We start from the raw sequence: 26,955 nt of genomic DNA, 5'->3' as shown, positions 1-26,955 counted from the left end.
CACTGGTTGTAGTGGCCCTCGAAAGGCACCACTCAAGAGCACTTCACTGCACAAGCCAAAGGTGGTCACGTGTCACGATTGGAGGCTTAGAACAGCTTGATGTGAATGACGAGGGCGGGGTATGGAAGAAGTCTAGGTGATCAGGAAGTGTGTTGCCCAGGCGCTGGACTCGAAACAGTGAGCCTATTGGCTGCATATAAGGTATTAGTTGAGGTTTTCGCAAAAAGTGCCCTTGACCTCGTGCCAGAAGGTACCCTGAAGTTTATTCTTTCCAGCAAATCAGGGCAGTCCAACTCTCCTCTGACCAGCTTGTATAAGAAAAGTAAGTCCTGACTGACATACGCCTTGATTCCATGGAAGGTAGGTTTAGGAGCCGTGAGACTTCTTGCACAGGAACATCCAGATATCAGGAATCCTAGTCTAACACCAACCAACCTCAGAAAACGTCTTTGGATCTTCTCATATGTTGTCTTTTAGATATTGCTGGTGAGGAGACCAAACAACACTGTTGTATTCTAAGTGCGGTCTCACCAGGCAGCAGTACAAGAGTTTAGATCAGTAAATGACTTAGAAGCTCGGAAGAGGAAGCCAAGGACTTGAAGAGCCGCTATTGCATATATGTTGGACATGGAGCTCCCAGCTTAGGGAAGAAGTAAAGAACACTCCAAGATCCCTCACCTCCGAAGTTCTGGATAGTGGCACACCTCTGACAGAGTAATCATGCAATATAGGTTTTTGAAATGCGATAAAATGAGATGCAAACACATTTGCTCAGATTCAGCGACATTTTGTTAAGACTACACCAGCGATCGACCTTGTTGATGTCATCTTGAAGTTGAGCCACGTCCAAGGCGGAAGATATAACGGAGTACAGCTTCAGGTCGTCCGCAAACAACAAATGTTTGCAAGTCAGGGAAGAAACCACATCATTTATATACAAATTGAATAGGATGGGCCCGAGATGGGAACCTTGTGGGACACCGCTTGTTAGTTTGAACTCCTTGGAAAGGACGTTGTTATATTTCACTACCAGCTTCCGGTTATGTAGGTAGCTTTTAAGCCACTGGAGGAAGGGTCCTGAAAATCCCGATGCCCCCAATTTATTTAACAAATTTTCATGGCACACTCTATCGAAGGCTTTAGAGAAATCCATTTCTATGGTGTCAATCTGCGTCCCTTCGTTTCAAATGCTTCGATGATATGGCTTTGAAAAGAGAACGAGATTGGTGGAGGTAGACCTATTTGAGATAAAGCCATGCTGACTAATGGTCAATTTGCTGCTGGAATCATGAATATGATTTCTCGCCTGCATGAACAATCTTCTCGAAGATTTTGGCTAGTATTGGTAAAATGGTAATGGGCCTGTAATTCTTTTATATCATTTTACTGAGAAGCTGTTCTTGTTGATGGGGAACGTACATCGGCCAATTTTGAAGATATCCGTGGAAATACTTCCTTCTGATAGTGATATGTTGAATGAGTGTTGGGTTAAGGGACGGGCGATGACGTCAGCAACAGTGCTTAATTACTGTCGGTGGTGATTTGAAGTCGGGGCCCGGACCTTTTTTAGTGTCCAAGATTTCTTTGAGTGGCTTCAAAACTTCTGATGGACTTATGCGGCAAGTAGAAAATTGGTGAATGTGAATGAGCCTGGAGTATTCGATTGGATTGAAATGGGTCATTGGCCGGATTGAAGACTGAGGCAAAAAAGTCAGCAAACATGTTTCGCTACATATCTTTCAGAGCTTGATGAGATGTCGTCAAAATGCATGGTAGTGGGGCGTTGCACTTGTTATTATTTAACGATTTCATATAGCTCCAGAAGAATTTTGGGTTATCAGTTATTTGATAGTATTGAACTGTATTCAGTGTTACTAGTTGAAAACAGTGTTGGACAAAGACTTGCACTGTGCTCTTATATGCAGCGAATTGGTATATAACTAAGGCTGGGAAGAGGGTCGATTTTGTAGCGTCTGTGGAGAGATTTTTTCAAGATTGTAAGGCGGATCAACTCCTTAGAAAACCATTTAGGGAAGGCTGACAATCCCATCTTCGTCCTCGGAGAGGAATTGAAGTACACTCTTCTTTGATTGTGGTTTGACGAATACGTTTGAATGCTTCATTGACGTCTCCCCGAGCAAACCGATGTCAGACAAGTGTCCAAGAGCCTGTAGGATCCTGGAGTAACCGCCTAGCATAGTCACAAAGCTTGACGTTGGCCTGATAAGTTACTATTTTTTTAGGACATTAAATGGTTCTAAAATATAGTCCATAGACAGTGCTGCATGGTGAATTATCCTCTGGAAGCAGCGGATCCGGGTCAATGAGAGACTGTTATGTTTTGAGAAGAGGAGAAAACATAAGTACAAGGATTACACCTTCTGAAATTGGGAATCTTATTGACTTGAGTAAGGCCAAACAAGGTTGCCATTATTTTGAAGAACCTGAAAAGAGCCGTACACGTGATGCGCACATTCGAGGTCCAGTCCAGCATTCGGCAGATTGAAGTCTCCCTAGAAGCAAGATGTCCTTGAAATCCCATTAATGTTGACAATATCTTCGAGAGAGTCGGAAAAATCAGTATAAACATGCTGTACGGTTTATTCGGAGGAATATAGACGCCACCAAGGAGCATTTTCTTTGGCTTCCGTATAGGAGAGACAGATAGAGACCAAAAATAGCCTCTGATGGGGTGCAAACAGGGACTTCAGCACAATTTGATGTTGTTAGATATGGCGATTAGCACTCCACCACCACTCTTCTTATTAGTAGTGTCGAGTGCTCTGTCGCTCCTAAAAACTTGGTAGCAGTGATGGGCCGAGTTCCCTGGTTGCGATGCTAGGTAGAAGGTTTGTTTCTGTAAGGATACTATTATATCATGTATGGCAAGTGGTTAATGATTGACGAAATTTCAGTTAGTTTTAGTTCCTAATTTCCATTTATGTTGTTGATAAGTAAATATTCAGTTGTGGCTAACCCGTCTTGGAAGAGATTTTAGTTTTTGTTGGCTTATTTACAATTTTTGGAAGTTCCATTGACGTATTTTTATGGTGAGATCCAAGATTCGCCGTTCTTAATGCGAGTGTCCAAAGTTTTACGTAGGTTGTCCAGAGTCCTTACGTTCGCTAGGAGTTCCTGTCGTGAGAGAATAGAAACGTCGGTAGAGTTGTACTTTCCATCCAGGAGATCAGCATGAAGAAGTTTCCTGAAGAATGAATCTTGCTTCTGCTGTGACTCTGCAGAATGAGTTTTGATCAGGACGGAGATGACTTGAGTAGAGGGTTTGCCGCATGCGAAAGAAGGTTGAAATTCCTGAGTAAGTAAGCCTTAACTGAAACTAGAAATTATTTTTATTAATCTTTATCCAAGTCCATACGCCTTCTTTTTCATGGTTAGAAGATTGGCTAGTACATTTTTCGGGAACGTTGAAGATGATAACGTTAGAAGACTGTCTTAGAAGTACGAATCAACTAATTTCCGAGTAAAATGTCAGTCAGTAAGTAGAGGAATCGCTTCCTTTCTGAGACTCCTTCTAATAAGTATTTAACTTCATTTTTCAAATCATTGTTTATACGCGGTGTGCGATCTCTCAGAAAAGGCTCTTGACAGCCTGCCGAACGCTATCCTTTTAAAGTAGCAATGTTCGTTTGGAAATAGGTTCAATACATCCTTTGTGTCAAGCGAATCCCATTTTCTTATGGATGGTCTTCCAAGACAACCTGTGACCGGAACCGGTAGTAGAAACATCTTGTTATGAACAATCCCACTCTGTTTTGCAGAAACCATTTTAAGGACAGAAATCAGTTTGGCCAGGCGTTTATTATTTCAGAGGGACTCAGAATACTTTTTAGGCAATCAAAATTGAACCATCTGTGCGCAGCTTATCGCACTGTATGCTCGTTTGGTATCGTCGGTTACCTTTATCATACACCGAACAACAAACATCCGATGTTATTCATGGTAGCTTTTTATGTGCAATTCAAATAATTGAAAATAGTAAGACTGGATGTTGGGACGTGTAATTTGTTATAGTTGCTGCTAATGTAAGGAGGAAGGGGGGAGAATGTATTAATTGAGAAGGCCGTGGCAAAAAAAGATGTGTAGTTTCCTCTATGGATGACGCGTAAGATGCTTATGAACAGCAGACAAGTTGTTGGTTGTTGAGGATGGTGGGAAACGGGAGTGATATTTCTTTAAATGGAGGCCTATTAGGCCGAAAACAGACGATTTAGTAGATATTAATTCAGAGTGTGTGCTAGTTACATTTACACCGAACATCGGACACTTACACAATTTTGATGGGGGGGGGGGGGGTGGGGGGGGGGGGGGGTGGGGGGGGGGGGGGGTGGGGGGGGGGGGGGGTGGGGGGGGGGGGGGGTGGGGGGGGGGGGGGGTGGGGAACTGAAGGTTAAAATGAAACTGTTATTTTATAATGACAAATTAACTTGGTAGGCAGACAAGGGTTATAAAATAAGCAACTGACAATAACATTTTGAAAACCTTGTGCTTTTCATAGCACATTTATTTCATTCCTAGCTTCAATAAATTACATACCATTAGCTTTGTAATAAAACAAAATAAATAAATTTACAGCTAAAACACATAATATTCCTACTGACCGAAAAATAATAATAGTTTTGACGATCACTGAATATAAAGCGTTGATAATAGTTTTAATTCTATAATTATGTTACTTTCTCCTAAGCTATCAGTGTTGAAAAAAATCAACATTAAAAAAAGTAAAATGTAATTTAGAGCGAAAAAATCATATAAAAACAAATAAGTAAAGTATATTGCACAGAATCTAAACTATGCTAATGGAGCACAAGACACATTTTTATTGTTTCACAAAATGTAAATGTTGTAGTCCGATAAAGTACAATATACATTGTTTTGGTTGAGTTAAATGAATAACCATTCTCATATTTCAGTTTTTTACTGTTTATAACACTGAATGTCCATATTCAGTTGTATTAAATTTTTTCAATATTGAATGCAATGTAAATTATAAACAAAAATATTTTTTATATCAGTTTATTTATTTTAAACTTAAAATATTATTTTTTAACTAATAATTTATTTTGTACATTTAAATACTGTATTTTATAAAAATTAGTGTAAATTGGTCCAACTAGGAGAACACTAATATGAATTCAGGAAAAGAAACTTTCTGTTAAAAATTTACTTAAATAATTGTTTATTTCTATATAATTTTTTAAGTAGATTTAAGTCAAAGAACTATGTAACAAAAGTGTTCCAATTTAATTTTTTTTAATGGTATTGTATTGAGTTTAACGTTTTAATTTTATTATTTCAATAATGGACTCAAATGTTTATTTCTAGATACTTAATTATCTAAAGTAATTGTTTTATATATTATTGTCTTCTTTAAGTAAAAAAATGATTTTCATGATAATAAATACAAAAATATGATTTGCAAAAATTATATAAGAAGGTTACGATTAGCTTGGGCTGGCTCTATTATGACAACAACCCAGATAAAAGCAAAAATAGAAAAGAAAACACTAACTATTTAAAAAAAAATGTAAATCATGAATTGAAAAATAATAATTGTTATTAATTAAACAATGCAATGCCAACTTAATTATAATTGTAAATTTTTACTTTCAGACAGTAACTTTTATTTTATTTTGTGAGTATTATTGGTGTAAAGCTTAACTTAAATACTTATAATTATTAGCATGTCTTTGTACTTCAACAAACAAGACAAAAACAGTTTTTAATTTGTTTATTCAGAAAATGACTGCTACGTTGACAGAGGGTTAAGTTTTCCATCTTCTTCCTTTGTCCTGTTGTCATCTGGTTTCATGGCAGGGAAAAAACAGCACTTCCTGTAGAAAAAACAAGAAAATTAATTTTTTATCAAAACTACAATTGATACAAATTATTGCAATAATTATTATTGATAGAATAGAAAGTGTGGTGCAGCAATAAATCTTGTTACCAAATTTAGCAGGTTATAAAGCATTCATGAATTATCATGTGCCTAATACCATATTGTCACTATTTTACTTATCGCAAACGCAATCAATGAAAATTTGAGAGAATACATGTTCAGCACTTATGAAAACTCAGCAACAGTTTTTAACTCAAACTTCTATACTGATTATACAAATTTGTGGATATACATTGAATAAAATGTTATTATAGTCGGATAAATGTACCATACCATCATTAGTTTTAACAAGCTACCTGTAGATAAACAGCAGGGAAAGTAACTCCAAAGTTTCAGCATGTCTACCAGAGTGCTTATTGTATCATTCCAAAGAACAGTCTACAATGGAACACCTAATTCAGTATTCTCCATAAGCCGTACAATAGTGGGTAATCCAGTTGGATCTCTACTTCCTCCAGAACTTTCAGATACTAACACTATAATCATAGAGAATAAGTTCAGTAGACTTGGTTTCCCTGTTACATAGGTGACCGTCATAGATCCACATTCATATCAGATGATTATTCAAGTCATGAAAGAAACGTCCCTTCTCAAATAACTCCTCCCCAATTCTTGCAGAGAACGAGTGAGTTTGGGCGCTTGAGAAACCTGTTGTTAAATCTAGGATGTGATTGACTCAAGTTACCTAGAGCAGAGGTCTTTGCGGATCCAATTGTTCATGACTGCGGCTAAAGAACAAGACCAAGACAAACAAAGATATAACTCCTTTACTCGTGACACCACAACTGACCTTGATGTTGTTGGAGTCAGTGAGGAACATAGTGAGTCGGTCAATACCCAAACCCCACCCCCCTGTGGGAGGCAAGCCGTACTCTAGGGATGTGCAGAAGTTCTCATCTATCAGCTGGGCTTCATCGTCTCCGGCAGCTTTGTCCTGCACAACACATGAGCTCATTACTGATCATAACCACTCAATTTTAAATACATCTAAATCAAAGTTGAGGATTAGAGTTAAACAAAATCATTAGACTGGTAGAAATGTACCCAACCAGGTCAGTATGTATCCTTATGTCCCGATTTAAAAGAGTGTAGGTAAGTCAAGTTAAAGAAACTAATAAATAAAAAAGAAAAGTTCGGAAGAAATTAGCACTCTCTTCAATATTTATTTGTGGATTATTTTTAATCTTAAGTAAACCTGCTATTTATGAACTCATAACTAGTTTCCTATCCTTTACAAAGCTAACCTTATATTAACCAGTACAGTTCGAGGACTTTAACTGTGCGCGTGACCTTGAGTGTGTGGTGATAGGCGGGAGGGGTGGCGGGGTAGCATTATGCGCTGCGTCCCGAAAACATTTCCTGTGACTCATAGGTAAAACCCTCCGTTCAGGAATCATATTGGCCCAAATAACTCACCATACTTGCTCAAATCAGTCTGTTTTGTGACAATGCTGATTATGGTGGAATTAAATAATAGTATAATACCAAATAATAACAATAATAGGACTTATCCTTGTTTTTTCAGTTGTTATAGTGTTCTTTAACGTGTTTTTGAAAATAACGTATTTGTCAATACTAATCTGCAAATCGAAATCGTGAATTTAAAGTCGTTAAAAGCGATTGTTGCGCCTTCATCTCAGCGGCTAGCACGTAAACGCAACCTGCCACACAGATAGCGTTTATTTGTTGAAAGGGTAGTATTAGGGCACTACGAGCACAGCTAAATTCCTCCAACTGTATGTTCATGTAATACTCCATTTCGATTACCATTTGAGTTCAGAACTTTTATAGTGAATAGGAAGCAAAATTAATTACATTTTCTCTCCCTATTGACAAAACTTATTTTCTACTCCAGGAGATATTACAGAAACAATGTTCATAAAAATACTAAATAACATTAGAGCAATTCGCTTTTGTAAAGTAATGTTTATAAATTGCACACATTCCATTTGGAAAAGAGAAAATTATAAAGTGTACACGTTACTATAGTAATCACTGATGACGACTGATTAGTACACAGTTCGTTAACAGCCACATGTTGTGTTTCGTACAACTGTATCTACACAAACAATGACACCGACACCACATTTGTTTCAATGTTACGTAAGTTACAGCCCCTGGAATTTTATAAATTACTTTTAACTAAAAGTTGTTCTTTTTGGATACTCAACATTTTCCCAATGCTTAGACGAAAGGTTTACTGCTTATAACTAGTGCTATGGTTGGTATAACTATGGGAGCTAGATGAAACTCAAGGAGGGGTGGGAGAGGGAGATTCACCATAAAATATTTAGGCTTATTGCGTTTGTTCTGTGGCTCCGCCAATACTAATCCGGTTTTTTTTTTTTTTTTTTTTTTGTAGCCACAACACCTTGTATGTTAACCACACCACATACAGTATAACTTTTAGGACTTTGCTAATATCTAGTCCTATATGTAGTACAATAAAATATTCTTCAAGCCAATTACAATATGAATTTTTACTTTTTATAGTCTTTGAGGAAAGTGCTAGCAAAGTGCTGAGAATAGGGTGAAAATTTTGAACGTTTCATATTGAACAGGTTTAGGTTAAGATTTAAATATCTATAAGCACATAATTAAGTACTTATCATGCAGAATCTTACTGACCTTTGCTTGTTGTTCGAAGCGTTCCCTCTGCACCGCCGGGTCATTCAACTCTGTGTATGCATTGCATACCTCCTTCTTCATGACGAACAACTCGAACCTCTCGGTAAGGCGGGGATGGACCTGTGGTACTTGGCCAACGGACTCATCACTTGAGGGTGGTCACAGATGAATGTAGGGTTCACGCACTGCTCCTCCAAGAACTCTCCGACCAACTGGAAGCACGATAGAACTCGTTTTGAAATGTTGTAAGATTCTAATGGTGGTGAAAATACCTAATTAACAGGCTTGTTAACCTCAAGGTGCTCTAATTACAGTTTAAGTAGCTAAGTGAACCGACCTTTAAGTAACTCTTTGACAGTGCAATTGAGCAAACAAAAACCTATACATTTACAGAGCCACGACTAAAGCAAACTGACGATAATTAGAAACAGCAGTTTTACCATGACAACCGGAACATGAGATAAAATGTTATATATAAAAGGATTACACTGCCCTCCTAAACTACTGCAGTAGTTTAGGGGCCCTCCTAAAACCCCAGCAGAAAATTTGAGAAATCCTTTACAGTTTGGCTTTTCCAATGACCCTTCCACACCACTCAAGAATTCCTGAACTGGAGAACACACATTCCATAAATTTATTTTAAAATCCAAGTATTATTGTATACTGACCTCATTCTTGTAAATTCTAAACTAGATGCCTATGAATAAAAAGCATTGTCTATGGTCTATTGTTTTTACACATAGACCCTGTTACAATAAAAAATATCATGATTTGCTCAAAATGTTTGTTACAATACATTTTTTATTAGCAAGATAAAAATCTACATTGAGTTATTAAATAATTTTAACAACTGGCTGGGATGGAGAGACAGTTGCAGACAATATTTCAAAGAACTGAAGTTGATGACAGTGGTGTGCCTCTCTACATCTACGAAGTCATTGTCCTCATGACTTCCAGTCAGCAGACCCATCATCAAAACCTGCATGGGTATGATACTAGAAATGCTGAGAACTTTGGTCTTCCTGTGCATCATAGGACACTTTTTTTATAAAAAAAAAACCATTCATATGCAGGGGCAAAAATGTTACAACAACCTCAAGATGCCAATAGTGATAACCCCAGAACACTCTAGCTACGTCTCACAAGATGACTTCTTGAAAACCCCTTCTAGGGTTGTGAATGCGTTTTTGAACTGGCATCACACTTCCAACACTAATCATGGACTCAAAACAGAAATTGATTTGTAAAGCAAGAAAATTTGTTGGCAATTAATTGTATAAACTTATAACACAATTTCAAGTATTTGTGATCTCGAAATAAAGTTATTTTCTTTCTCCCTTCATCCCACACCATCTTTCTCTCTATTTTACCATGTAAGGTAACACTGACCTTGTCTAGAAGCCTAGCGGAAGTCCTTGGGGGTGGGCACTCAACCTGGTGCTTCTCACAGAGGTCAGACAGCAGCTTGTTGGCCTCAGGTGTGGACAACTGGTCCGGGGCAGGAAGTTTCACCTTTAATATCTCCTCAAGTGCAGGAAACATGTGGATGCGGCGGAACGGCGGCGTAAAGTCAATAACAAACGCCTCCCCTTCCTCACCCTCTGGATGGTAGGTCACCTTGTACGAGCCGTGGACACTCTTCACCAGACCTGCAGATATGGTACAACTGTTCTTGTACTATTGTTGCAAGGATATTACAACCTTATACATGTAGTAGTTCTGGTTTAATTTAGGGCAGAAAGTAATCTATCAGTCAAATAAGAGTGTTTGAAAACATCTTCTAAAAAGAAATGTAAATGTCTCTTATTTTATAAAAAATGTTTATTGCAAATATTTATTAAACAATTAATCAGTTATTAAAAATTCTATTTTTGAAAACAGAATATTTCTAGAGATAGCTAAAACAGTAATAGCTAGAGAGGGGATACATAGTTCACTGTTATGCATTGTATTGTGGTAAGACCTGCAGCTATATTTTGTGGGTGGCTTTAGCCATCACTAAACATGAGGAGCGATCTAAAGATCTCTACTTTCCTAATATTAACAAGCATAGTATTGCAATGCCTTGACATAGGGCTCTACAGAGCAGAGTCTTCATTGTTATGATAATGTAACATTAGATCTCATTCACCTGTTACACCTGTACATTCTTTATGTCAAGGGCCACACACATAAGAAGCCAGTGTCACTATAATAAACCTTAGGAAAACTGATAATTCCCCATACTGTTTTAATTCCAAAAATATGTATGTATCAACATACGTACATAAAGAACGTGTAAAGAACATTGGTGTTGCATTATTATGACGCATCTTCATCATTTTGTTTTCTCAAATATTTAAGGAAACAAAATAAAAAAATTAGTTAAAGAAAGAATCGTTTGAGTAACAAATTTATGTTCCAATATACAATATATTTTCTGAACTGTATACCAAAACTTCAGGTTAAATTATTAACACAACCAGAAGTATTGAAATGAAAATCTTTTGTTATTTTTTCAAGAGAACCAAACACGATGCCATGGCTAGTATGATACCTAGTATGAGTGTGTGTGAAAGCATCAAAATTACAAGTAAAATGGATGACTCACCAGACATCAAACTCTCGGTGATTGTCATGAGGTCGTTATAGTCTGCGTAAGCCATGTAGAACTCGCAGGTTGTGAACTCTGGATTATGCGTCAGGTCAATACCTTCGTTTCTGAACTGACGGCCGATCTCGTATACTCGGTCGATACCTCCCACTACCAACATCTATCGATGGCAGCAGTGGATTAACAACACATTTTTAACATTCACTTTATCCAAGCAATGTTATGAAAATTTGCACAGGCAAAATTAGAGTATGGAAAGAAGGTTTCAATATTTCCTTGTTTTTTTTTTATTGACATAGAAAACGAGGGATTGTAGATGAGATAAATGGCTGGCTGACATAACTTAAAATCTTTTCTTACCATCAAATATTCCTCCAAATTCAAGAATCTTATTCTTATAAAAGTTTAGGAAAATATTTACTTTACCCACGTTACCTAAAACTAATACCACGTTACCTAAAAACTAACTAATACCACGTTACCTAAAACTAACTAATACCACTTTACACCATTTCCTATACTTGTATCCTATACTTGTATTTCCACAATAAATTCTTAGACAAAAAATATTTATAAACAATATTTTATTTGTACTTCCTATTTATATTTGTGTGATACCGTGTGTTTGCTGCGTCCAAGCAGACATCAACTCCTCAGCAGTAACAAACAAAAAACTGCTACAATGTATTTACATTGTACTTGTGTATTTGTATATATATATAATTCTCTATAAGAATACAGGTGTGTTTATATGTTATTCATATTTTGCTGAAATTTCTTGTTAAGTACAGACCTTGAGGTAAAGTTCAGGAGCCACCCTCATGAAAAGATCCAGGTTGAGCTCATTGTGGTGAGTGACAAATGGTTTTGCTGTGGCACCGCCCGCAATCATGTTCATCATCGGAGTCTCCACTTCTAGGAACCCGTGGGAGTCTAGGAAGTGTCGAACGTAAGCGATGACCTTGGCCCTTGTGATAAACTTCTGGCGAACCTTCTCGTTGAGGATCAGATCCAGGTACCTCTGCCTGTACCGCGTCTCCTGGTGACCAAAATATTATATTAAGAACTGTCATCTTGTACGAGTCTGCACGATTAACATTCACAATGACAGTTTAGTATGAATGGCAGGCTCAGATATGTGTAGACAAATTATCAGCCTATCAGAGTAGAGCCTGAACAACTGTCATGACAGTACCACTATACATTTTCATATAGAAATTGATTAATCAATACTAATAGCATAACAGGAAAGAATTTGGAGCCACAACAAACTGAAAATCTTGTACACAATGTGCCAATTTGACTGATTGGGGAAACAAAGGGTGGTTCAAGGTGAAAATAAGTCTGCTTTTAGAACAAAACTTGTAGGGGTAACACAGGGAAGTGTACTGACACCTTTTTTGTTCATTATTGCTGTAAATGATTTTTCTCATAACATTTCATGTGTCTGTTCTATATGCAGATGAAACCACCCTACTAAATCACAACCAAGATTTAAATGCTCTCTTTCATGAGAAATAAAATTCTGAAAGAGTCCTTAGAGTGGTTTCAAGCAAATAGATTGACAGTGAACCACAAAAAAACAGAACACATTATATTTTCCATAAACAAATAAATACAAGCAGTAACGAGTCTGTTAAGTTATTAGGTATTGGTTTAGACAGTAAACCTAAGCTGGGATCATAAAGTTTATGTACAATATTATCTAGTGTTGTTTCTTAATGCTTCAATGTTTTTATTGCATTGAGCTATTTTTATCTGTAAATATTGCTTGTTTGTCTATTTTTATTTATATATCTGTATAAAAATTTAAATTAAATGTGACTGTCCATGAAAAATAGAGTATGTCCTTGTTTTATATGTACTTATGAAATATTATATGTGTTTATTTTTATGAGTACTGTTGGTATTTGGGCATATTACATACAATAATAATGGAATAATTCATTTTGTATGAAGTATTGTTAACAATACTACAAGTATTGTCGATTATATGCTGTAAATGTCTGAAGACAAAAACATTTTGAATTGGAATTTGGCTGTTGGAAAATTCCTTTATGTTGATCAGTTTTTAATACTTCAATTAGAAACAAACTTTGAATTTTAATGTATATATTTTATTCTGATTATTTATTTCATTTTATTCTTAGATTAGTTATGACACTATGGCATTGTATGCTTAATGACAAAAAAGGAATTTGAATATCTTTTGAAATCGCTGAATGAAAAAACTAACTAATATCATTTATGTGGGTTCTGAAAAAGAATCATATTATTTACAACTACACACATGCAAAGCCCCTTGTACCACTAAACGGCAATTAGAAATGATACTTCAAGATCATATGCTATGGACATATATGTTTTTTCTAAGTTGAAATATATAGTACATAGAGAAGTCTACAAAAAAGAAATGGTTTCAATGCAGATCTTTCACCTTATCTTTCAGGCCATAATGGAGATGGGGAAGCATGTGTAAACAGGGTGAGAGCAACTCTATCTTCTTGGGCATGACAGATAGTTCTCCCTTTTTGGTCTTGCCAGGGTGACCGATACAACCAACGATATCGCCACGCCGCAGCTTGTCTGTGTCCGTCTCGTATTCTGCCTCAGAACGATATAGCCTCGCATTTGCCATCACCTGGATCTTGACCCCTTCGCCTCGCACATCGTAAAAGATCAGCTTTGCTCCTGATACCCTAATTGAGTGGATACGTCCTGTTGAAACAAACATAAAATATTATAAAAGAATTCAATATAATTGTACTTAACAATGGGAGTAGAATCGTTAAACGGCTGTTATTTAATTGGAAATAATTAATAAGTTTAAATTGGGACTCAAAGATTAGAATAAAGTTGATCATTTTGTTGTGGAAAATCTTGTTTTACAAACCTGCTAGGTAGCTGACCTTTATTTTTGGGCATCTACTTGGACAATTATAAATTGAAGATAAATCATTCAATATTCGAGAAATACGTATGAAATCCATAATCAAAAAAACATTAAAGAGAAAATACTACAGAGTTTTACCATTAAAGGAGGTCCAATATCAGTTTTATCTTTGCAATAATTACAATTCCACCCTAAATACCAATAGACTAATAGAAAACACACACACATTTATTAAAGTATACATGAGTTACTTTCCTTTGTAGTTAAAAAGACCACTATTTCAATATATTCACTCTGTTTAGGGTGATAAAATTATCTCTCGATTCTTCAACTCCTTGAATACCAATCAATACTTTTAAATCTGACATATATAATATTTATATAAACGTATTCTTGTGACTACCTTTGAATATTCAGTTGTTTGTAGCACACAAACATTAACAAAAGCTTTATAGAAGTGTAAAAATATCCCAAAAATATTGCACTTTTGAAAGACTTGAAAGACAACAATATTCAATACAAAAAAATCAACTCTTCAACAATGTTTAACCCTACATTGGGGGCTAAACGGAGTTTTTCCTCCGTGTATTTTTTATTATTAAAAATAGTACTACTTTTCTGATGTTGGCAGTCGTTTCCCGCAGTGTACTTCACGAGTATCTTTCGGGGAAGCGAAACAATAGCCTCCCGCTTATCTTTGTCAAAATCTGTCAGTATGAGGTCTACTTCCGTGCGAGACTGGACGATTCCTCCGTGAGCGCCCGATGTTGTGTTTGTAGTGCTTGGACGAAATCTCCGTGAGCGCCTTATAGTGTTTAGTTTTTATGGAGTAATAATCCGTGTGCGCCTAAATGTGTGACCTGTGATGGTTTCTTTTTAAGTTTTACAATATATTTTATTTGAATTTTGTGAAATGGAGAATGAAGACGAGAGACTTGTCAGTACAGTGCCCGTGTGCTAGGGAACATTTCAGTACTGTTTATGGAGTGAACATTGTCGTTATAAGAACCAAAAGGAAAATTTTTTGAAACTGTATGTAGTGTTTAAAAAATTTTTTAGTAAAGAATAAATTTTGATTTTAGAGTAATAATTGACATTTAGAGAGTATATAAGAGAGTAATTTTTATTTAATTTCTAAAAATGAATATATTACATTATAATTAAATCAGTATGAATATTTAAACAAATAAAAACAGTTTAAACGACTATGATATCCATTATTCGCTAACCTGGAGGAAATCTCCGTGAGCGCCTGATGGAGGGTTAAATACTTTTAAATTCAAATCCCTTAACATAATGATGAAAATACATTTGTTATACAACAGTGTTTAGATTAAATTAGAACAAATTTTTGTTGATACTTTTTTAATTAATTAATCCAACTATTCCAATTTTTATTTTTATACTCACAACTTCCAAGTAATAAATTAATTAATATAATACAAAGAAAGAATTAAATTGGTGTATCACAGATTGCACAACAGGTACATTTGTTAGCTTAACACTATCATTAGTACTTCATAAATACGTAAACATAATATGTTGAGTTATGTTACAATAAAGATTATGCCTTACCCGCAACGTGCAAGGTCACATCCTCGAGAATCTGGCCAGGTTCTAAACTGCTGTATTTATCAATAAAGTCCTCCAATGATATTGTCACATTGAACTTGTGGGGGTACGGATGTTCCTTTCCTAGCTTGAGCTGGGCCACTGCATTACTTCGCAGCTTGAAATATTCCTTAAACAGTCACCAACATTTTTGTATAAATCAGTTTCATCTCATTTCAGGCATGAAAAATACAATATACTACTAGGGCTTAAATTGAACATAGAAGTCTTAATTGGAAATTGTCTGCATTTGGGGCAAAATATTACCACAAGTATTTACTATGGAAGAGGCACTTTCAAATAATTTCATGAAAACAAACATATTGAAAAGTGTGATAGAAGCAACTGGAGCATTAATACAAAAGGACAGACCTTTTTACATTACAGCACATTTTTAGTAACATACATTTAAAAATAAAAATTATTTTATCTACTAGTCATTCATCTTCCAATAAAATATTTGGAACTTCTAGCACAAAATTTGTGTATACAAGCTAACCAAATTTTATGCACAAAACTGTAAACAATTTGGGGAAAATGTTCTGAAGGTTCTTCACGAATACAGTAGAAACCCCTCATATCCGGCCTCGGTTTTACCGCACCTCGGTTTATCCGGCCACTTCCCGGAAGCCAATATCGAAATTTATTTACCACGGCTTGCAGACGCGCAGTTGCACGCACTAGTATCCCACGACTCTTGCGTTATTTTGGTGTATCTATTTGTTTACATTTTCCTGTGTTGTCCTCAGTTGAGCTAATAGGTTTAACCTGTAAACAGTTCATTGATTATTTCCAGTGCGGTTAGTACAGTGCAGTACAATTGTTTTGTTTCGTCAAGTGCTGTGTACTGTAGGTTGGTTTATCCGGCCGAATCGTTATCCGGCCAGGGGCTCGGTCCTGTGGTGGCCGGATATGAGGGGTTCTACTGTACATGATAAGTTACAAGACTACACCTACCACTGCAGTCCTTGTCAGCCACTTTCTAAAGTCGAAACTGACGGCGTGGGTGTGGGTTTAAGCAGACGGAGAAATGAATTACTGAGTGAATGGGCTTAAAATATATTTTTGTTTGTTACGTAATATATATGTTATTCTGAAAAATAATATATATTAGTTTGTTTTTATTTAAACTTTTAAATGATTTACAAACAGCAGCCAGATTTAAGCTGGTTTAGTTTTTTGAGTGAAGTTCTGTATTTAGTAGTTGGTTTCTTTTTAGGTCAAACATAAGGGCCATGTGGCCCTAATTTTGCCTCTGTACTCATATAACAAATAAATAAATTATTCCTTCATTCATTATCCAACAATATGTAGTCAATGTTTATGTAAGTAAATATAAAAAATTTAGATTATAACTGGTAGGTAGGAGCAATATTAAAATTTCTGATTCATAATTTTATTAAGGAACACATACAACATTTTGGAAACTACAGATACCAAGTTATACAAAGAATAACTCTTATCAGCATTACTAATCTTCGGTATCAATTTACAATATCGTGACCATGGAAAGGTATGTTCATTTTTTTTTCCCTGAAAACTACAATGTTTCCTGAAAACAATAGTAAAAAAAAAATCCGTCGGCAACGAAAAGCAAAGGAGTTACGATTTTTTTAAATTCTCTGAAAACTCTGTTTTTGACAGTACCTCTGGCAACACTATCCATATTTGACAGTTTGGTATTACTCCGCGGCTCTCTCAAATAAAGAAGGGGCGCCATTTTGAACTATTTTGTTCCTCCGTGTCTATTCTTAACCTCCTAGTTCAGTAGTGGTAATGGCACACCTTTGTGTTGGATGTTCGTTATCTTACGTGGAAGCAATTCCCCACCTGAACATTAAGGTAAGTGATAAGTTACTGAAATGATAGTGACTAGTACGTTAATCCTGTCAACGATGCCTGCCCGCTGCGCAGTGCTGTGCACTGCTTGCTCTTTTAGAAAAAAAATTAACTCGAGCTTGCAAAAGTCGAATCCCAGATCACGTGATGCCCCTGCTCCTTAACGCAATAATGCCCGAAAGGCATCAATATAATACAATAATATTTTTTCCCCCCAGTTTATATGCACCTGTCATAATAATACTAGACTATAAATGCCCAACCCATGAAAAAAAAGTCCATTTTCCATGGTCACGGTATTGTAAATAAATACTTAATCTTCTTAGTGTAATCAATACATACAATACACTCAATACATTTAAAACTGTTGTTTGTGAACCATTTTAATAGTACAAGGTCAATTGGTTTGCAAGTGGTTATGACGTAGAATGACTTTTCTATAACCTGTCTTAGCGCAAAGTGTGATTTGGCACAGTGAAAGCATAACATATTAATGACGTACCGGTATATAACCAGCAGCATTACACTCAGGAATAGGCTTAACAAGTATATATAAAATTACACTCAGGAAGGTTTTTTTCTCATAAGATTTTAATGAAACACAATTTTATTGACTTATAAAATCAAAGCTTTTAGTACACACCGAGATATTACTAATGTAACAAAGAGAAGGAAATACTGTATAAACGTTCTGTAGGGCAGCATGAGTTAACTATCCTCAATAAAAACCTTATTCTTGTTTCAATATAAATAAAACAACATCTGAGTCAAAGTCAAAATCTTTTATTGTCGTCCAACTATATACATACCTTAGCAAAGGTCAATTCAATATTATTTATCTATAAAAATAGTTGATATAAGAATTGGATTCTAAAAAGCATCTGCTTACAGTGTAAACAATATTAAATATCAGATATGATAATTATGTATTAGATATGATATTATAGTATCACTATTTTACATATTGGACAGTTGGGCATAATTCTCCCAGATACTGTAACATTCCAAACGGACTAAAAATGCTCTAAGCCTCCTCCGAAACAAAACCACACCCGACTGACCTAAGCTTTGGAGGAATGGCGTTAATCAATTTAATTGCAGAGTATTGAGTGTCTTTAGCCCGCGAGAACTCGCGTTGTTAGATCGAATCTAACATCCTCCAACCAACTAAGAACGGCTTTTTCATGGTCTTCATTCATTGCAATAATATTGTAAAGTCATAAAAGAACAATCTACGAAATATAACTCAAAAGCAAACAGAAAAACAAGAAAAATCACTAAACTTATGGATTTAAACTGGCAGTTACGCGATCACTCGCGCCGTTAGATCGCTCCTAACATTGGGCTGACGCGATCACTCGCGCTGTTAGGTTGAAACTAATAACCCGCGAGGAGCGTCCACCCCCCCCCCCCACCATGACGCCTCACCCCAGCAACTTCTAATGTCTAAACATGATGCAATGCGCAGCAGACATACCCATAGAAGCATAAATTAAGGGTTCAGTGTTGTAAGATAAGAAATAAAAATAATGTTATATAGCACAAAAATTATGTTAGATTCAATCTAATAGCGCGAGTGCTCCCGGGTTAAAAATGTAGTGTTGTGCATTGGTATAACTAAAGATCTGGAGTATCAAAACTGTATCTGTTAGTGGTAGTAGGTTGAAATACGTCCTTATGTTTCCTGCAGAGTTAGGGTATTAAGAATGTAAATACCAAAAAATGTCAAAAGATTATGATTTGAAAAAACCCCTCTACAGGAATCATATTGTTTCATTTCAAAAATCAGCCTAATTGATTTTTTTGCAAGCGAAATATTTATTTTTATGGTTTCAGCACCCCAAATTGCAACTTCATAGGACAAATACGGATATTTACAGTGAATGTGAGGACATTCTTGTCAGCAAACTGTGCAAGCCTCCTAATAACAAAGATACCGCTGTTTAACTTACCAGATACCTTATCAATATGTCTTGAGAAATCAATGCGAGAAACAACTACTAGTCCAAGGAAATTAGTGTAATGGCTTGAATCAATTTCGTCCTCGCCTATAAGTAATTTGAAAGCATTTCCATCAGAATTCCTCAACCAAAAGTCAATGAACACAGTTTTATTTGTGTTCACTAACAAATTATTGTCTGCCAACCATTGCAATAGCGATCCAATCTGTTGGAACATATTAATCTCAAGATCATTATGAGAATGATTGCTAACACTTAAGGAAGTGTCGTCAGCAAACAAGCATAAATCAGCAAAGTGGAGCTACTAACCAACAACTTGTAGTTTTCAATACTACGACTACACTGGTTGGATACAAAAACAGAGATGAGTTGACACTTCCTAAATCCAAAGTGTTATTCTGATCTGCACGAATTTCCAAACCATATTTAAATGCTACATGTGCAAAGAAATTGTTGAATAATTCATCTACCTGTTTGGGCCTAGGGACTGTAAAACCGTCATCTTCTTTCAACATCCTGCTTTTTATCTGTTCTGAGCTTTTGTTACGGATTGTCTCTTTAATTACATCCCAAACAGATTTTTTACTGTTATTTGAGTCTTCAATGTGAGAGAGGACCTTCCTAGCCTTGACCGCTCAAACTGCTCTCCTAAACTTCCTTTTTAGATAAAGATAAAGTTGTATTGCAGGATTTGAGGAGCGAAGATCTTTTGTAGAAAAGTACATATTAACTAGATCCTAACCAAACTTCGAAAGGGAATGATCAAACTCTATCCGGGTGAAGTACTTTTTTGATGCTTTTTAAATTTATTATATGGAAAGGCCATTTAAAAATAATGTTCAGTGGTAAAAAAAAGTAAAGTAAAGATGTCTAAACACAAATGAAACAATCAAATTTATTACTGACACCATTAGCCAAGAAGATGTCCATTTTAAAGACATTAATGTTCTCCTTACAAAAATACCTCCGAATTCTGAACTTAGGGAACTTCAAAGGGAAGACCCCTACAATGAAATGTTTGAAACCTGAGCATAATGATCGGATATGCCGGAAACAACAACTTGATGGACTAATGTTACAAAATACATTGTCAATAACTGATTCTGAGCCATTCAATTCTCTGGTATAAGCTCTCAGTGTTGTGCAACCCAAATGACGACATTAAGTTAGCTAATTCCTTTGAATTACTATCACGAACACACATATCAATTCCCCAACCACAATAGTTTTCTGGTTTGGTTTTACAAATGACTCCAAACATTCATTAGATTCAATAAATATATCAACAGAATTATTTGGAGGTCAAGAAGGAAGGCAAGTAGAAAATATGCAATATGTTCTAAACTGTAACTAATACCTGATATTTCACAAATGCCCTAAGAACAAAATTTATCAATAGTCTGGAACGCTAAGCCGTCTTCAATTAAAATACATAGAAGTGCAACAAAACCCAGAAGCTGTTGTGAACCCAGGGAGACTAAACACTTTTAATTAGGCTTCAATAAGGAAATTTGCTATTAAAATTATAGTAAAAAAGTACATCTTAACATTTTGTAGGCCAAGCAAATAAATGATATACAAATATGTCACTACTCCTTTCCCAGTAAAATCATACTTTTCAAAGAGCTAAAGAAGGAGAAGTTTGATTTACACTAAATAAAAATTTAATTTAAATGTACACAATTATGTTAAGACCTGAAATTACTGAAGTTAAAATTTTGTGTATAATGCTATTTGAGATACTTTAATGTTTATAAGTTCATCGTTAAATAGTACAATCATACATATGACCCAGTGTAACTACTTTTTATTTATTCTCTATTACAGTATAATTACATTTGGACTGATTTCTTCTTCAGCATTGAGGTCTTTCTTTTTCTCACTATGACCATGACCGTCTTTTTCTTTTTCAGCTGCTTTTGCCAGTTCCTTTTCAGCCTTTTCTTTGGCCTTTTGCTCAGCTTTCAGCCGCCTCTTTAACTCACTGTAACAAATTATCAATACCATTTAATAAAACAGTCGGAAATTAGTACAAAGCAATATGACTGTCCTATTGAAATAATTTATAGACATTTGTAACATTATTCAAGAAATTGATAGTTACATTATCAACCTACAATCTTAAAAATAGGAAAATACTTGCAAATGTACAGAATTGAACATCTGCAGACAAAGTTACGGGCAGACAAATTTAAAGCTAAACCGTTTGCTACACGTCAGTGTTAATTTTAACATTCTAATAAAATTTTTAAAATATTATCTAGAAAGATTATTATGGTCATAGGTGTTCGACTGGATACAAAACAAAACAACATGACTGTACATTATGTGTTTTTCTCCTACTACCATGATGTTCGAAAATGAATTTCTAAGTAGAATTCTGACTGGTAAGTTCTGTAGACCAGACCTCGATAGAAAGTTAACAGAACTGACAAGCTTATCACCAAACATAGCAGCGACATCGGTTCCTGATTCCGAGATGAAAATAAAAAAGTGCTGTATGCTTATTAATATAAATACATTACACATGATACCTAGCAGAGATAAAAAAAGTAAAATTATCTTTTAAGTTTAAAAATGCTTGTCACTACGCTAAAAAGCATTGTTTGTAACATCATAGATTAGAGTACAACTCATTAATGTGTTTGTAAGACATTAAAAATTGAACACATGTACAAATAATTGCCTCCAACTTTCTGGAATAGCGAATTGCAGAGTTAACCTTATATATTATAATATATTTCTATAATAATAAGCAAAACATAAGCAGTCTTTATCTGAAGAAAGCATTTTGGATATGTAATAATCTTTTGTTATAAAGAAACTTAAACATTCATTCTGCTATAAAATATGAAATTTTGTTTCTTACTTCATAAAAACACTTGTGAAGCTGCTCTGGTGTTAAAAACAGTTTATAAGGATACAAATAAAAATTCACCTACTCAAATAAAAATTCACCTACTCAAATGATTGACCAGTGCTTTGATTTTTAAGCGTAAATGATATACCACACAACCAATATATCACTTCATAAACTATTTTTCTATAAATAACATAAGTGACAGCCTTTGGAAAAAAGTTGAAGAAGTAAAGAACTATGTTTATCCAGTGTGACAAAAGAGAGAATTAATAAAATAACAAACATTACTGTAACTGCAGAGACCTTTCCAGATGGTATCATTAGGAGTTTTTTAATGAGTCTTGCAACGCTCGCCTAGTCGAGACATGTATCCATGCAAGCTCCAACAAGCACAGCTCGCTATTCCAGGAAATGTTGTGTACACTCTAATAATTGACAGGAAAGAGTCAGCTTTACGAGATTGTAAATAAACCCACCCGTTATTCATTAAACTCTGAGATCCAGACAAGAGGCGAACCATGTGGGTTTTAGAGGCCCCATTGTGAATGTTTACAATAATCTGCTGCAATGGCCTCAGCATCATCATCGTCATCAATCACTTACCTGTAATACAGCACCTATGTTACAACAGACCAAACTCTAACCAGAACAATGGTTACCCATAAACATGTTTAAATACATAAGTAACAATATTAACAGTAGCCTATAGATCATATCTTTGAGATGTTATTCTATTAATACAATGACTAATTGGCATGTTCCATATTACAATGTGAGCCGACAAAAAATGATGCAGCTTTTCATGTCTCAATACTATTTCTAATTCAACACTAGTGGAGAGTTTGGTAAAAGAGATTGGGGGATTCGTTGTGAATTCCTTCCATCAATGTTTTATTAACTAAATAAGACACCAAACCAGCTGCAAATAGAGAATGTTAAAAAGGATAGGATTAAAGTAATTACTAATTATAGTATACAAATTATTCAAATTAAATCTCCACAATAATTTAAGGTTGAAGAAACAACTTTGTATTAGTGTAGACTCTTGGAGCAATTGGGAAATTCTTTAAATATTACTAAATGTTAATAAAAACACAACTTTTTCCAAATTGTTTATTTTTTTTTTTTGGAAAAAGTTGTGTTTTTATTAACATTTAGTAATATTTGTATTAGTGATTCAAAGATCTATTCTAAGCATGAGGAGTCAGTGGAAAATCTGTAATGTAATTATAAGTAATGTCTAATGCATGTGGTTAATTAAATCCACACAAATATGAAGAAAACTATGCATTAAGTGCTTAAATTTACTCATTTTGACCTTAGTTTTCCAAAATATGTTAAAATCTTATGTGTATATATTATGTATCCACTGGTGACACCAATGTTATATTCATACTAAATTTGTTTACGAGTCCATTTTTTGTAACCTCTTACAAAAATCATTTACTTACTTAAAAACAGCACCTTTACTACTCTGTTCATCTACATTTTTTTCATGTTTAATATTTTGTTCAGAACTGTTGCAATGTTTACAACTACTGTAATCTACCCCACTAAGGTACATATGTTGCCATGTAGGTGCACTTGATTGACACCCAGACTAAGTTCCGTAACACACTGGATACTCGGATATTAAATGATCTGGAGATAGTTTGAGATGTAGAAGTATTCAAAATTCCATTAATTATCCCAGTAATGTTTGAAAAAACCATTTAAAAAGGAGCTGTATATGATGAACGCCTCCATTATATTATGAAGAAATATTTCAAAAGTCGCGGGGGAACTAATAAATAGCCTGTTTGTTTGGAAATTGACTCCTTTGTCACCAGCACCTCTAGGTTGTTAGAAAAAAAATTAAGAATGCAGATGGTTTTAAACCCTAAATTGATTTGTTTGATTTTAAAATGTTAAAACACTAATCATTCGTTCCCATATTTTCAAGTCTTGCAAAAGTTTGGGGAATGTAGTGATGAAAGGAGGAAAGAAGATCCATCATATTGGGTTAGTATTTTTTAGTGGTCAATATCAATTTTTCAGATTATTGGAATGGTATCATAAATATTTTAAGCTTAGGCTACATTGGCTTGAAAATAAAAATGAAACTTTTATTTACACTACAAAATGTATCTAATCGTACATCATAGATAATATTTGAGTTTCCTTCAACAAGAAGAGAACAAAACTCAGTAAGTACACCGGTTTCTTCAAACCAATAAGAAATATTAACCTGTCAAAGTTGTTATCCCCCTTTCTTCTCCCAAATAACTTAGTTCATAGTTACAACTACAAAATACAACTTTCAGTGTTTAGACCTTATCATAAGTAAAATCTAGAGATTTATATATGCAAAATCTCAAGAAGTTTCATAGCCTGTCAACTCAAGACATGCCAATAACCATTTTATGTGATGATAAATGAGTGACAAATATTTTTATTTTCTTTCTGAATCATGCCTACACTGTGAGCAGTTTCTGATATAATTTGTGACACAATTGGTAGCTCTATTATAGTAGTCCCATCAATCCCAGGGCAAAGTACAGGTTGAGATATAACTTTTTTTAATTTATTGAAAATATTCAAGGGCTTTAGAACAAGATATATATGTTCAATTTAAATTATAACATTAAACTTAGGTTTATGGTGATAAAAGGGCTAGTGATTGTCAGAGTTTCACAGTAATTTTTAGTTTACTTCCTCATTCTTTTTTACAACAATAATTCTTAAAAAATTTAATTCCGAATAAATCAAGATTTATCTACAGTATAACAAGTGTCCACCACTACAATCGAATCAACTATCAATTAGAAATATCTAAACTATGAAATATATAAAAACTTTTTACTTATACATAATCATAATTAGGCCTAATAACTGTCAGTTGTTTTTATTTTATTGAATAACAACATTTTAATACAATCTTAGAAGGCTATAACGTACCTAATTCGATTTGTCATTATTGTCCAAAATTTATTGAAATAAAGTAAAATCATGTGTATAGTATTTGAGTAATGGCTGTTCGCAAATACAATGGTGATGTACATGTGTTATATGTATCACAAGGTGTCAAAAGACATGTTTATCATTCAAAATAGAAAAAAACAACTAAATGTTACACTGTTTGTTTGTTTGTTACATTTTATAAATATATAGCATAGATAGTTTTTATAAATTTATCATTAACATATTATTTTTTAAGATATAAAAACAGCCGAACTATACTGTAATTTGAAATACCTATAACTTAATTTGGTTTCAGTAGTTAGCCTATATCAAGGATTCGTTGGTTATGAATATTGATGCCTCGATAATGAGGAATATCGATTACTCAATAATCATGAATAATGATGTCATGGTGACCGCTCATTATACTGGAGCAAAGGATATAATCCAAAGTATAGGACAGAACCGTATATCCATAACTTATAATAGGCTAGGCTATATATTATGAACAAGCATGGAATACTGATCCTTTAAATCACTTGGTAATCATTAAATTAACATGAAATTTAAGTAGTTAGCCATAAAATTAGGCCTATTCAAAAGCCAATCACAACATAATCAAATTACATTATATACACATATTTTAAGTGTAATTTATTATCAACAAGTTTTTTGGTGACCCCCACACTCTTTCTAGTTTCAAATGTTATTAGAGTTTGCTATAGCAAATAATAAATAAAAGAGACTATGTGAATGTGAAGTTAATCAAAATTATTGAATTAATCCAACATTAAAAAAAAACAATAAAATCAAGCCAAACATTTCAAATTGAACTTTTGTTAATTTTTTAAGGAATGACGCAATACAAAAACCTGTTATCTTATACCTAGATCTTTTTTATCACAAGCAAAAGTGAATCCTATTAACCTAACATAACCTCAAAATAAAAGGTGAGTGTATATATAACAACAAGGCAACATAACCATACTATTCTATTTAGAATAATAAGTATTCAATACAAATTCAGAAGAACAAAACTTTATAACTAAAATATTTATAATTAGCCTACCTCTTGGAAAGTTGTTCCCCTCCAGCTTCAGCCATGCTTTCGCAGAAACAGTAAAGAACAAGAAGAAAAAACAGAAACGCCGGCAGGTTCCTGAAAGGAGACAGGACACGTTGCCATTGCCGACAAGGCATGTTGTTCATAGTTAACTTTATACATAAAAAACAACGTCATTTTCAAACACACCTACATTTTACTTTACATTATTATTCAAATTCGAACCACTGATCTCAAAGCAAGATTATCTCACTAATCTTGTCGTTAACAGCCATTAGGTGAACATTAAACTGATATTGAACCCTATCGATTATGAAATTATTTAACAAACTCCTAAAATAAATATAAGAACACAAATTGACGGCATGTTACTCTTTTTAACTTGCCGGATGTGTCGTTGATAATAAGCTCTAAAAATAACATTCCTCTACGAGTCACCATTGGATGGGTTTGTATCTTTTTTATGTTTCATTATTCATAGTGTTGTTTATACAACAAAGTTAAAATATTTAACGTGACTCGTTAATGAACCTTCTACTATGCCAATGGCGTATCATCATAATTTGTGACAAATACGTTTTGTAGCTTTGCTTATACTAAAGTCGCTTCTAAACCCCCCATTTATATACCTTTCCTGTATGAAATAATAT

The 26,955-nt window shown here is 34.5% G+C and overlaps 1 protein-coding gene across 1 annotated transcript; it reads right to left on the bottom strand.

Annotated features, from left to right (window-relative positions):
• Positions 1 to 5,737: 5,737 nt before the first annotated feature.
• Positions 5,738 to 26,487, bottom strand: LOC124364855 (lysine--tRNA ligase-like). Its single transcript, XM_046820645.1, is given in 11 exon segments — positions 5,738 to 5,852; positions 6,708 to 6,851; positions 8,546 to 8,655; positions 8,658 to 8,757; positions 9,935 to 10,194; positions 11,136 to 11,298; positions 11,932 to 12,177; positions 13,576 to 13,856; positions 15,607 to 15,772; positions 21,279 to 21,426; positions 26,312 to 26,487. Coding segments are annotated over 11 exon segments (1,794 nt in total). The 5' UTR covers positions 26,452 to 26,487; the 3' UTR covers positions 5,738 to 5,816.
• Positions 26,488 to 26,955: the final 468 nt, after the last annotated feature.

Source organism: Homalodisca vitripennis, chromosome 6, assembly GCF_021130785.1.
Source record: "Homalodisca vitripennis isolate AUS2020 chromosome 6, UT_GWSS_2.1, whole genome shotgun sequence".
Lineage (NCBI taxonomy): Eukaryota > Metazoa > Arthropoda > Insecta > Hemiptera > Cicadellidae > Homalodisca > Homalodisca vitripennis.
This window is presented reverse-complemented; position numbering and strand designations above follow the sequence as displayed.